The sequence below is a fragment of the Euphorbia lathyris genome, chromosome 8 (genome assembly GCF_963576675.1).
Source record: "Euphorbia lathyris chromosome 8, ddEupLath1.1, whole genome shotgun sequence".
Taxonomy (NCBI): Eukaryota; Viridiplantae; Streptophyta; class Magnoliopsida; order Malpighiales; family Euphorbiaceae; genus Euphorbia; species Euphorbia lathyris.
The window spans coordinates 55,401,100-55,414,866 of NC_088917.1; the positions used below are offsets into that span (position 1 = coordinate 55,401,100).

Genomic DNA, 13,767 nt, shown 5'->3' on the forward strand with positions numbered 1-13,767 from the left:
ACAGTTCATCGAGAAAAACGTTAGGGACTAAACAGTTCATCGAGAAAAAGGTTAGGGACTTGATCATGTGTTTTTGAAAATATAGGAACTAAACAGTGTGTTTTGTCAAAATATAGGGACTAGTAAATTAATTACCCTAAAAGAAATGGTTGTTAAAACCAACCTAACCCATTAATTATAGTAAATTTTTGAATTTTTGAAATTCTGGAATTCCAGAATTTTTAAAAATTTCAAAAGAAATATAGAATTCTAAAAAAAGTTTTGAATTCAAGAAAATTATGAAATTTCAAAAATTTGGAAATTTGGAATTTCTGGAATTTCGGAATTTTTAAATTCCAAAATATAGAATTCTAGAAAGTTCTGGAATTTCAAAAAATGAAAAAAGAAAATATAAAAAAAGAAGAAGTGTGTTTTTTTTTTATTATTTGCAAACTCCAAAATCCTCTTTCACTTCACTAATCTAACAATGTCTAGTCATTTGAGATATAATAGAAAAATCTCAAATGAGGGGAAGAAACCAACTACTTCACTCTACGTGTAAGGCCATCTCTAATGACACTAATTTTATTGTGTGGAGGCCACAAAAGTATGCCATTTCTGGCGCGTGTCCCACACGACACCTGATGTGCCACGTGTAACCTTAATCTTCTAGTCTGTTTTTTTATATAAAAGTATTATTAAGTGCTGAATAATTACAGTTTTAATCTCTTTTATTAATTAATAATATTTTTTTTACTCTATTAAATTAATCACTCCTAATGGATGTTACTAATTCACAGAAACCATTGTGATACTAAGCAAAGTAATACGAAGGAGAATGAACTTTTCAATAATTAATGAACTATCTTTTCTAGTTGGTATGTCTCAGGGTGAAGTACTTCTTTCATTGGTTTATTATGATTATTTACCTGTTATAACTGTTGGGAATTTTTCTCGATTGCGACAATTTAGCGGAAGCGATAAAACAATTTTATTGAATTTATGAGGTTTACAAGAGGGTGTTCTCTAGAAACTTTCTAGAGTTACAATGAGATAAAACAAAAATAGTACACTCCGGTGTTTTCCGAAACTACCCAAAATAATTATCTTTACTATTTTTATTTCTCCCCAAAATAATTAGACTACCCTCTAAATAAACTCTCAAAATTCACAAGGCACAATTGTGCATTCTCTCACTACATTTTGGTTCCACCCTTTCTCTTCCTATATTTCCCACAATATTCAAGGAATGGTTCCTTGATTTTTATAAGCCAAGGATCAAGGTTTGCATTAATTGTGCCAGCAAAAATTGCTGACACAATTAATGGCCTGATTGACCACCGAATTCTGGTGGTCAATTTTATAATTTTTTTTTTTTTTTTTTTTACAAATTACAAAAACAATCTTCCATCACTACAAATTATAAAAATAGTCTCACATTAATTAAGACTTTACAATAATTCCCCTTATTTATTTAATTGTTTTAAATTAATAGTTAATTTTCTCAACAATTTTCCCCTTAACTATTAATTTAAAACTTTCATTTTTTTTTAAAATATATATATGATGTACTTTCCCATCATCATCTTGTAAACGGATCACTTCTCTCCGCAAACAACTTCTCGGTGCACTTCTCACCGAATCAATGATGTACTTTCCCATCATCACCTTGTAAACGAAGTACTTCTCTCTGCAGACAACTTCACGGTGCACTTCTCACCGAATCAATTTGTTGATGCACTTCTCATTAACCTTCAACTATTGGAGCACTTCTCTCCAAATTAAACAAATTCTTCTTCGCCAACATGATTTGCCACATTAACACTTTCTTTTTTCTTGTTTCTGCAATTCCATTGCACGCGCCCAAACTTCTTACACGAAACATTTGAGCTTCCCCATGCCAGCAGTCCTTCCCTCAACTGCTTGCTCATTTTCTCCATTTTCTCACGCCCAATTGATTTGGTGGGCGACGCTACATTGAACCATAGCTCTGATACCACTGTTGGGAATTTTTCTCGATTGCGACAATTTAGCGGAAGCGATAAAACAATTTTATTGAATTTATGAGGTTTACAAGAGGGTGTTCTCTAGAAACTTTCTAGAGTTACAATGAGATAAAACAAAAATAGTACACTCCGGTGTTTCCCGAAACTACCCAAAATAATTATCTTTACTATTTTTATTTCTCCCCAAAATAATTAGACTACCCTCTAAATAAACTCTCAAAATTCACAAGGCACAATTGTGCCTCCTCTCACTACATTTTGGTTCCATCCTAACTCCCTTTTCTCTTCCTATATTTCCCACAATATTCAAGGAATGGTTCCTTGGCTTTTATAAGCCAAGGATCAAGGTTTGCATTAATTGTGCCAGCAAAAATTGCTGGCACAATTAATGGCCTGATTGACCACCGAATTCTGGTGGTCAATTTTATAATTTTTTTTTTTTTTTTACAAATTACAAAAACAATCTTCCATCACTACAAATTATAAAAATAGTCTCACATTAATTAAAACTTTACAATAATTCCCCTTATTTATTTAATTGTTTTAAATTAATAGTTAATTTTCTCAACAATTTTCCCCTTAACTATTAATTTAAAACTTTCATTTTTTTTTAAAATATATATATGATGTACTTTCCCATCATCATCTTGTAAACGGAGCACTTCTCTCCGCAAACAACTTCTCGGTGCACTTCTCACCGAATCAATGATGTACTTTCCCATCATCACCTTGTAAACGAAGTACTTCTCTCTGCAGACAACTTCACGGTGCACTTCTCACCGAATCAATTTGTTGATGCACTTCTCATTAACCTTCAACTATTGGAGCACTTCTCTCCAAATTAAACAAATTCTTCTTCGCCAACATGATTTGCCACATTGACACTTTCTTTTTTCTTGTTTCTGCAATTCCATTGCACGCGCCCAAACTTCTTACACGAAACATTTGAGCTTCCCCATGCCAGCAGCCCTTCCCTCAACTGCTTGCTCATTTTCTCCATTTTCTCACGCCCAATTGATTTGGTGGGCGACGCTACATTGAACCATAGCTCTGATACCACTGTTGGGAATTTTTCTCGATTGCGACAATTTAGCGGAAGCGATAAAACAATTTTATTGAATTTATGAGGTTTACAAGAGGGTGTTCTCTAGAAACTTTCTAGAGTTACAATGAGATAAAACAAAAATAGTACACTCCGGTGTTTTCCGAAACTACCCAAAATAATTATCTTTACTATTTTTATTTCTCCCCAAAATAATTAGACTACCCTCTAAATAAACTCTCAAAATTCACAAGGCACAATTGTGCCTCCTCTCACTACATTTTAGTTCCACCCTAACTCCCTTTCTCTCCATATATTTCCCACAATATTCAAGGAATGGTTCCTTGGCTTTTATAAGCCAAGGATCAAGGTTTGCATTAATTGTGCCAGCAAAAATTGCTGGCACAATTAATGGCCTGATTGACCACCGAATTCTGATGGTCAATTTTATAATTTTTTTTTTTTTTTTTTTTTACAAATTACAAAAACAATCTTCCATCACTACAAATAATAAAAATAGTCTCATATTAATTAAAACTTTACAATAATTATTCTTATTTATTTAATTATTTTAAATTAATAGTTAATTTTCTTAACAATAACGTGTCAATATCCCACATGAATCGCCAAATTAATGCAATGGTCGTGGAGACTTTCGGAATATGGAAATGAAAAGTAAAAAGGTTTTGGAAGAATTAAGATCCTAAAAAGGAAAGTTATCCATTTTGTGATGTTCGTTATGGATTCCGAGAATATCGTATCGCTGGTATGGGTCCGGACTGGCACTCGCAGAAAAAGAAAAAAAAAAAAAACAGTTGCAGTGATCTCTGTCACCCGTTCCACTAGCTTATTATCATCACTCCTCTCTGCTAACCTAAGCAATCTCCTCTTCTCCTGCCCGCTAATATCTGGAGGTCCTTTTTTCACTCTAAATTTCTATGTTGTTTCTCTTAATTCATACTTGATTTGTTGGATTGCCATCTGTTGTGCAGGTAATTGAATTTTTTTTCACTGTATGATTGATTAACATTAAGATGGAGCCGTTATTGCTTCGACTCATTTTGGCCTTCTTCGTCTTCCTGGGATTCGTGAACAATGGGAATGCGGGGATCACAAGTTCTTTTACTCGGTCGGTGTGGCCATCTATCGATATCCCTCTTGATAATGAAGTATTTGCTGTTCCCAAGGGTTATAATGCACCTCAACAAGTAAGCTGTTTTATCTTCTAATTTCTTCTTAACACCAAAATTTTTTGTTCAACTTTCTTCTTAACAAGTAAGAAATTCTGTTATAATTTCTACATTTTATGTTTTCTTGTGCTTTCATTCCAGGCGGACTTATGTTAGACATTTTAGATATGTAGATAACTGGATTCATCTTAACTCCATGAAAAACGCCACTCTTTCCCCATGAAGTATCCATCGCCATTATAAAATTAGTGAATTTAACAGAAGTAGTTTTTGACTTTTGGTTGTTTAGATGTGATCCATAAACTAAGGTGAATAGTTATCAGAATCCAAAACATTTATTTATTTTGCATAATTTTATTCCGGTCCTTGGATGAAAATTGTTATTGATTAGAAATTGCTACCATACTCATGGAGTGGAGTAGTACACCATGAGTATACATTACCCGTTCTCTAACTTGCTACATTGTCCCGGTACTGTAATGCAGGTTCATATAACCCAAGGTGATTACAATGGAAAAGCTGTAATTATATCATGGGTGACACCTGATGAAATGGGATCCAGTGTGGTACAATATGGCACCTCAGAGAAGAAATATGATTTCAGTGCTGAGGGCACAGCTACAAACTATACCTTTTACAAATACAAGTCTGGGTATATTCATAAATGTTTCCTTGAAGGCCTTGAGGTACATCCACTCACTACCAGCTTAATTTGCTTGAAACAGGAAGCAACCTGTTATTCCATATTTGTGTAGTCTGTGGTTTTATAGCTGTACAAACTCATGTGGAAAGAGGAAACATGAACCGAACTACTTTTAGGTTATACAATGTAGTAGGCCATCATGTAGTGATATGATGCATTCTTTAATTATGCTACTGTTGCACGCTTTAAATATATTAAGAAATACACCTGCTTTCTTTCCTGCCAAATTTTTTGTGTTACTTTTCGGATCTAATTTGTCTAATTAATTCTCCTGGCCAGATGATATGGTAAATGTAATGATGAGGAAATTTCAGGTTTGAAATTGTCTGAATTAATCACTGGAGTTGTTTCTTATTTCCAGTATGACACCAAATATCATTACAAGATTGGGAATGATGATTCTTCTCGAGAATTTTGGTTTCAAACGCCTCCAATGATTAACCCAGATGCTCCTTACAAGTTTGGAATAATTGGTAAGTTGCCAGTCAGAGTCTTCACTAATGGAACTTCAAAAGGTTGTTTCCATAAAAAAAAAAAAAAATATGATAGCTGTCTGCTTTGAAATAATTGGTAAGTTTCCAGTCAGATGCTTTATCCCAGTAAAACTGAAAACTTGAATTAGTACCTTACAAACCAGTTAGTGTAATTTTCTTTGTCATAGAATGATTTGCCAAAGGTCATAACTTTTGGGGGCACATATCCCTATCTAATCGCATTTCTCTTTTCTTAAAAGCCTGAACCATTAAACTTCCTACATATATTGTTTTCCTAATCTCATGCCACCTTCAACTTTTTCTATTAACCTTTCTTTCAGACTATACATAGATGACGTTCACAGCTCATATCTGGATTTGCTCCTGCTCTACGTCTAGAAAACATTACTTGTCATTCATGTTATCTTTGTGTACATGGTCTAACAACTTAATATGATTTTTCTACAATATCATTCTATTGATGATTAGCTCCTTGCATATGCCAGGTGACTTGGGACAGACCTATAATTCCTTGTCTACTCTTGAGCATTTCATGCAAAGTGGAGCCCAGGCTGTTTTATTTGTTGGAGATCTCTCTTATGCGGATAGGTACCAGTACAATGATGTTGGTGTTCGGTGGTATTCTTGGGGTCGTTTCGTTGAAAAAACTGCAGCATATCAACCCTGGCTTTGGTCAGTTGGAAATCACGAAATAGAGTACATGCCTTACATGGTAAAATGTCAGGATAAATATCATTATTAAACTAATTAAGAATAAATGATTATTGACCAATAATATATATGCTGTTTTCAAATTATTTGCAATTTTTGGTGCACTTCACAAAATTAATTGGACTGAAAAAGTGAGCATTCACTGGATAGTTGACAAGCCATGTTATTCTACTCTTATTGAAGCCTCTTTTTACTGCTTATTGGTTTTGTGCTCTAGTTTTTTCCCTTTTATATTTCTTTTTGTTCATTCCAAAGAATAGGAAAGAACAAAATGTCACCTTATATAAGCTTGTGCTTTGCATCATTAGAGAAAGCGTCCTTTTGTTTCAAACCTTTTGTTCATGGATTAGCCTTTGTACATTTACCCTGTTTTTTCTGAAATTGTTTCTTTCATGTTTCAATTTCATTTTGTTTTAAGTTTTTCTGTCTTTTGAATTGCTACTTGATTCCTTCAGCTTGTTTTTTAGTTTCACATGCTGTTATACAAGCATCCCTGGTAATTTATGTCATAAAAATGGTTTTAGCATAATACTTTCTTCTTCATTTCCTAATCCATTAATTGTAAATACATTCAGGGGGAAGTCATTCCTTTCAAATCATATCTTCATCGGTATCCTACCCCTTATTTGGCCTCTAAAAGCAGCAATCCTCTCTGGTATGCCATCAGACGAGCATCTGCTCATATAATCGTGCTATCGAGCTATTCTCCTTTTGGTAATTTCCAGTCCCTCACTGTTTATTCTATAATTCATTTATCATTCAGCGTGTAGTCTCATTTAAAAAAAAATCAGATTTGATTCAATATGTTAGGAAGGAAAAAGAAATCACATTCACTTGCCACAGGAAGGACCATAAAAAAAAAACATGCTTAGAGTTTCTCCCTTTCGTCAAAATTCACTGTCTGTAGACCATTAGTATGGTCCTTTCACTCACCTTAGCTCTTCTTTTTCTTTCTTTCTTCCTTCTATCCTTCCTTCCTGTCTTTATATATATATACATATTTCATGTTGTTGTACCAATAGCCTGTCTAGAGGGGTTTTAGAGCTGACATGCATTGGCAGTGGCCATTTGAGACCCACCTTTGTTTTTAGCATAGGATTTTATCATTTCCTTATTCATCTCAAGAGAATTTCTTATCCTTTTATTTGCACTCTATGCTATTTTCTATTCTCTCAATCACTACAAATCTATTATCTCCTTAATGGAAAAAGCTTTTCCGGACTGAAGATTATATTGTTGCAAGTTATATTGAGTTTGGCTTTTTAACTTTTCAACAGTGAAATATACACCCCAGTGGGTATGGCTTAGAGAAGAACTCAAAAAGGTTAACAGGGAGCAGACACCTTGGCTTATTATTCTTATGCACGTCCCAATCTACAATAGTAATCAAGCACACTTTATGGAGGGTGAAAGTATGCGAGCAGTCTTTGAAGAGTGGTTTATTCATTACAGAGTTGACGTAATTTTTGCTGGACATGTTCATGCATATGAAAGATCGGTACAGTTATCTACTGCTTTAGTTATCCTTTTTTTTTGCAATATGGTCAATTACACTGCAATTTGGAACTGGGAGGAAATGTTTAATGAGTCAACATTATTCATATTAATCTTTTCTCTTGTTGGCATTGTAACAAACTGCAGGATAAAAGTTATTGTCAATATAGTGTTGCTGTTTAGTGGTGTGTTTCATATTAGGATACTATACAAATCGATAAAGATTATTTCTTACTGATCTTTTCCCTGTTTGAAATTTTAGTACCGAATCTCCAATATTCACTACAATGTATCAAGCGGTGAGCGTTATCCTAAAGCAGACAAATCTGCTCCAGTCTACATTACCGTTGGAGATGGAGGAAATAAAGGTGGTCTTGCTGGAAAGTAAGGAAAAGTACATAATTTGGATTTCACCTTCCATTTGGGGAAAAAAATGCAATTATAATGATGGCTGGTGCTAAAGAATCGTCTAGTTTGCTATAAATTTTCAGTTGGATGATCACATAGCTTATTATGTTAATCAAGTATGTATTTTGATTGTATGTACGTGTAGGTTTAGAGATCCTCAACCAGATTACTCAGCATTCAGAGAAGCGAGTTATGGACATTCGACGTTGGAGATAAAGAACAGGACTCATGCAGTGTATCATTGGAACCGGAATGATGATGGTAAAAGAGTGGCAACTGATGCATTCGTATTGCACAATCAATACTGGCAAGTATGTAAACCAAAGGATTATGGAAAACAAAAATGGAGAGCAGGCTGAATAAACTGAAGAGCTTAACATTCATTACAAGGAACAGAAAATATATAAAGCTTACAAAAGATTGCTGTCACAGCAATAGCCAAAAAAGACAAAAAAAACAGGTCACAGCTATAATTAAGGTCCCCATACCTCAAGTCCCTATAAAACTGAGTAACTACAGAAAATAAGAAATCACATGAAGAATAAAGACAAAAGCTCACATGCTAAACATTAAAAGTAATAACTTAAATATTAGACACAGCCAGAGTGTCAACTCTTAACACTCCTCCTTGACACTTTGGCTGCAAACTCCAAGCTCCTTCCTAAGGAACTCAAACCTCTCAGTTGGCAAAGCTTTAGTAAATATGTCTGCAATCTGAAATTCTGAGTTGCAATGCACCAATTTGACTATCCCATCACTCTCAGCTTCTTTCACGAAGTGAAATTTGATCTTTATGTGCTTTGTCATATCATGAAAAACTGGATCTTTTGCAATTGCCACTGCAGATTGGTTATCACAGAAAATTGTTGTAGCTTCATTTTGTTTCATCTGCAAATCCTCCAATAACTTTCGGAGCCAAATTGCTTGATTTACAGCAGCTGAAGCAGCAATGTATTCGGCTTCAGCTGTTGATTGAGCAACTGTACACTGCTTTTTTGATTTCCAACTGAAAAATCCACTTCCAAGAGTGAAAGCATAACCTGATGTGGACTTTGAATCATCGTTGGAACCTGCCCAATCGCTATCGGTGAACCCAGTTAATTTAACAGCAACTCCTTTCTTGAATTGAACTCCAAAATTTGCAGTTCCTTTGACATACCTAAGTAGTCTTTTAGCAGCCCTTAGGTGAATTTCACTTGGAGTTTGCATAAATCTGGACAATAAACTTGAAGCATACATAATATCTGGTCTAGAAGCTGTAAGATATAAAAGACACCCAACCATACTTCTGTATAGGGTGGAATTAACCTTATCAGCCCCATCATCTAGACACAATTTTTCACCTTTAACTAGAGGATTGCTCACTGGTTTGCACTCATCTAGTCCAAACTTCTTTAGGATTTCACCAACATACTTCTTTTGGCATATAAATATCCCTTGTTGTGTTTGAGATATTTCCATGCCAAGAAAGTAAGACATTAATCCCAAATCTGTCATCTCAAAAGCATTTTGCATTTCATTTTTTAATTGCTCAATCTGATTGCTACTATTTCCTGTCACCAAAATATCATCCACATAGAGAGAAACTATAAGTATCTCCTCTGCAACTTGCTTCACATACAAAGTTGATTCACTGAGACTTTTCTTGAACCCCAACTTCAGCAGATATTCATTGATTCTGGTGTACCAGGCTCGAGGAGCCTGCTTCAAGCCATACAGAGCTTTCTTCAGCAAGCACACTTTATCTTCACTCCCTTCAACAATGAAGCCTTCGGGTTGCTCGATAAAAATCTCTTCTTGTAGATAGCCATTGAGAAAAGCTGACTTCACATCCATTTGGTGCATTTTCCAGCCAAGTTGAGCTGCAACTGAAATCAATAATTTGATTGTGTCGAACCTTGCAACCGGTGCAAATGTGTCTAAGAAATCAACACCAAACTCTTGTGCATACCCTTTGACTACCAATCTAGCCTTGAATTTGTTTATAGAACCATTTGCATTTAATTTGGTTCTATAAACCCATCGAACTCCAATCACTTTTCGATTTTTGGGCCTATCAACAAGCTGCCATGTCTCATTTTTCTCAATGACTTTCATCTCTTCCCTCATTGCTTCCATCCAATCAGGTGCACTTTTTGCTTCTTCAAAGCTAACAGGCTCCATAATTACCAAGTTACAGCTGCTGTAAATTTCACTTAGTGATCTGGTACCTCTGACACCAACTTCATTTTCATCATCATCATCATCTTCTTCCACTGCTGCAATTGGTTCTTCTTCTTTAACATCTGCTGTACTTGAACTTGATTCAGGAACTTCAATAGCTCCTTTCTCCCAATTCCAAGCTGCATTCTCAGAAAATCTCACATCTCTACTTAGAACCACCTTCTTGCTATAGACATCAAAAATTCTGTATGCTTTTGAATTACTGCTGTAGCCAACAAACACACCGATAAATGCCTTTGGATCCAACTTGTCTCTTTGGATTTTAGGAATATTGACATAGCATATGGAACCAAATATCTTGAGATGTTCAACAGTAGGATCATCTCCATTCCACACTTGAAATGGTGACTTTCCTTGAAGAGAACTTGTTGGAAGCCTGTTTTGTAAATACGCAGCAGTGTGAACTGCTTCAGCCCAAAAACTTCTAGGCAAACCCTTCTCAATCATCATGCATCTTCCCATTTCCACCAAGGTTCTATTTTTTCTTTCGCTTACTCCATTTTGTTGTGGAGTATAGGGTGTAGTAAGCTGGTAATGAATGCCACTTGCTTTTAGGACAGCTTCAAATTCTTTGGAAGTGAATTCACCTCCATTATCAGATCTCAACATCCTAATTTGATGCCCAGATTGCTTTTCAACCCATAACTTGAACTCCTTAAACACATGGAGAGCTTCAGATTTCAGCTTCAAGAAATAAACCCAACACCATCTACTATAGTCATCAATGAACGTTATAAAATACTTGCTTCCATTTAAAGATGGAGTGCTCATTGGACCACATAGATCTGTGTGTACCAGCTGAAGTTTTTCTACAGCTCTCCAAGCTTTATTTTTTGGAAAAGGTAATTTGGTTTGCTTTCCCATCTGACAGACCCCACAAAGTTCCTCTATCAAACTGGTATTATCAAATCCAATTGCTCCTCCAAGCTTTAACTTCCTAAGGCTTTCACAATTAACATGACCCAACCTCTTGTGCCAAACATGTAGATTGATTGAAGCAGTAATTGACACATGACACTGCACCAGATTCCAATTTATAGGAAAATTTCTATTTCTCATTTTCACAATGAGAAACTCACCACCGGAAGGATCAAGTATGACACAAGTTTTATCTTTGAGATGCAAAGAGTAATTTTTCTCAAGCATTTGCCCAACACTAAGCAAGTTGTGACTGATCTCAGGAACTAAAAGTACATCTGAAATTATTTTTGTACCTTTAGATGTATGTACAACAACACTTCCTTGCCCCTTTACTTTCAACATCTTGCCATCTCCAATTTGCACATTCCTGACGCTTGAACTTTCCAAATCAAGAAAGTTTTCTGCATTTGAAGACATATGATGTGAACAACCACTATCCACTAGCCATTCATCTTTGCAATTTGCTGCAACATAACAAGTAGCCACAAACAACTTCCCTTCTTGAACTGCCTCCACTTGCTCCTCTGCTACCTGAGCTTGTAAAATTGTTTGATTAGATTTGTTTTTGCAGATCCTCTCCACATGTCCATATTGTTTGCAGGCCCTACATTGAACTCCTGGCCTGACCCAACAATATTTCTCTAGGTGGTCAGTCCTCTTGCAATGAGAACATGGAGGAAAAACTCGTTTTTTGCTGGTGGATGCTGTCTTCTCCTTATCCTTCTTATCATTAGAGAATTTCTTCTTGAAGTTTCCTTGAGCTTTGCCCTTTTGCTTAGCAAAGAAAGCTGCCTCTGTACTTTCTTCTTCACGAATCATTCTTCTTTGCTCTTGAGCTTGCAACGAACTCACAAGCTCAGCTAAGGAAATTTTGCTGAGATCCTTGGAGTCTTCAAGAGAAGAAATCTTAGATTCAAATTTCTCTGGAAGACTTACAAGAACTTTCTCAACAACTCTTGTATCAGGTAAGTCTTCTCCTAGTAACCTGATCTGATTGACAGTGTTGGATATCCTATCAGCATAGTCTTTGATAGTTTCCACTTCTTTCATTTTCAGATTCTCAAACTCCCTTCTTAAGTTGAGAACATGAATTTGCTTAGTTTTCTCACTCTCTTGAAACTCATCTCTCAATCTATCCCAAGCTTCCTTTGCTGTTTCACAAGCCATAATTCTTGTGAAAACAACGTCTGTTACAGCAGAGTGAATAGCAGACAAGGCTTTGAACTTTTTTGCAACCTCCTCTTTATGAAGTTTTATTTGAGCTATGGTAGGATCCCTACCCAAAGGAGTAGGATCACTTCCTGTTTCCACAGCTTCCCAAATATCGAAAGCCCTTAAATAAGCTTTCATTTTCACTGCCCAGATCTGATAGTTTTCACCAGAAAATGGTGGAGGAGAAGGAGCTGAATAGCTATTTGAAGCCATGCAGAGAACAAAAGAAACTCACACAATTTTGGTTTAGTGAAGGGATTCCTTTCTTGTTTTCTCTCACCAAACTCACATTCACTCACAGTCCCATTAAATCAGCAGCTCTGATACCATTTGTAAACCAAAGGATTATGGAAAAACAAAAATGGAGAGCAGGCTGAATAAACTGAAGAGCTTAACATTCATTACAAGGAACAGAAAATATATAAAGCTTACAAAAGACTGTTGTCACAGCAATAGCCAAAAAAGACAAAAAAAAACAGGTCACAGCTACAATTAAGGTCCCCATACCTCAAGTCCCTATAAAACTGAGTAACTACAGAAAATAAGAAATCACATGAAGAATACAGACAAAAGCTCACATGCTAAACATTAAAAGTAATAACTTAAATATTAGACACAGCCAGAGTGTCAACTCTTAACAAAGTATAACTTTCCCTATGTACTATCAGTTGCTTTGTAGATGGGGAGATTGTTAACGATTGAAGGTGTTATTGTGCAGGAGAAGTAATCTGAGAAGGAGAAAATGGAAGAAGCATCAGATAATAAGGAGCATGGTTGGTAGAAAGGTTGCTTCTCAATGATCACTCTCATGCAAGTTCAGTTAAGCTGTAAAACATGCTATTTGTACGAGTGAGTCTACTTTTCTCGAAAATGATTGACAGTTGAATTTATGAATATCCAATAAAAGAGGGCTAAATTTGAAGGAATGAGGACTCGAACTTTAAACTTAACAAGTATTAAATTTTGGGGATTTCATCTAAATACCAAAATTCTCATAAATATCAGCAAATCAAAACTAACATTCTTAAAATACTGTTTTCTCAAGATTCCTAAAAAAAAAAAAAAAAGCGGCCCGGTCGCATTACGCGTCCCCGCTGAGCGAGGGTCCGGGGAGGGGTCCCACCACAAGGGTGTATTGGGGGCAAGCCTTCCCTTGCCAATTTAATTGGCAAGAGGCCACTCCTAAGACTCGAACCCGTGACCTTTGGTCACACGGCAACAAAATTCTTATTTCTCCCATCAAACTCCCCTTTCTTTCTTTCTTTTTCCCCTTTTAGCGTTTCTTTTCTTCCCCTTATCAGCCTTCCATTCCGTTGTCTTATTTCCTTCATCTTTTTGCTGACTAACAGTTACTTTTTCAATATTCATTTGGTTTTCTTCAACT

General features: G+C 35.6%; 1 protein-coding gene across 8 annotated transcripts; it reads left to right on the top strand.

Annotated features, from left to right (window-relative positions):
• Positions 1-3,737: 3,737 nt before the first annotated feature.
• LOC136204191 (bifunctional purple acid phosphatase 26-like) lies at positions 3,738-13,395 on the top strand. 8 transcript variants are annotated; one of them, XM_065995394.1, is made up of 10 exons: positions 3,738-3,941; positions 4,020-4,235; positions 4,703-4,903; positions 5,282-5,393; positions 5,900-6,126; positions 6,701-6,839; positions 7,403-7,623; positions 7,882-8,003; positions 8,173-8,334; positions 13,102-13,390. In XM_065995394.1, exons 2-10 carry the CDS (start codon positions 4,062-4,064, stop codon positions 13,181-13,183), a joined length of 1,440 nt encoding a protein of 479 aa, XP_065851466.1. In that variant the 5' UTR covers positions 3,738-3,941; positions 4,020-4,061; the 3' UTR covers positions 13,184-13,390. The 8 variants fall into 8 exon arrangements, 7 of the variants coding, with proteins under 7 accessions (XP_065851466.1, XP_065851464.1, XP_065851461.1 ...); XR_010675073.1 differs by having other exon boundaries at positions 3,739-3,941; positions 7,882-7,987; positions 8,173-8,338; positions 13,102-13,395; XM_065995392.1 differs by having other exon boundaries at positions 3,739-3,941; positions 7,882-7,987; positions 8,173-8,288; positions 13,102-13,395.
• Positions 13,396-13,767: the final 372 nt, after the last annotated feature.

Excerpts from the sequence above, each read along its gene's own strand:
- LOC136204191 (XM_065995394.1), top strand. The coding sequence starts at position 4,062 with ATGGAGCCGTTATTGCTTCGACTCATTTTGGCCTTCTTCGTCTTCCTG. Across the intron at positions 6,127-6,700 it reads TAGAGTACATGCCTTACATG|GGGGAAGTCATTCCTTTCAA; the intron begins GTAAAATGTCAG and ends AAATACATTCAG. Across the intron at positions 7,624-7,881 it reads TTCATGCATATGAAAGATCG|TACCGAATCTCCAATATTCA; the intron begins GTACAGTTATCT and ends TTGAAATTTTAG.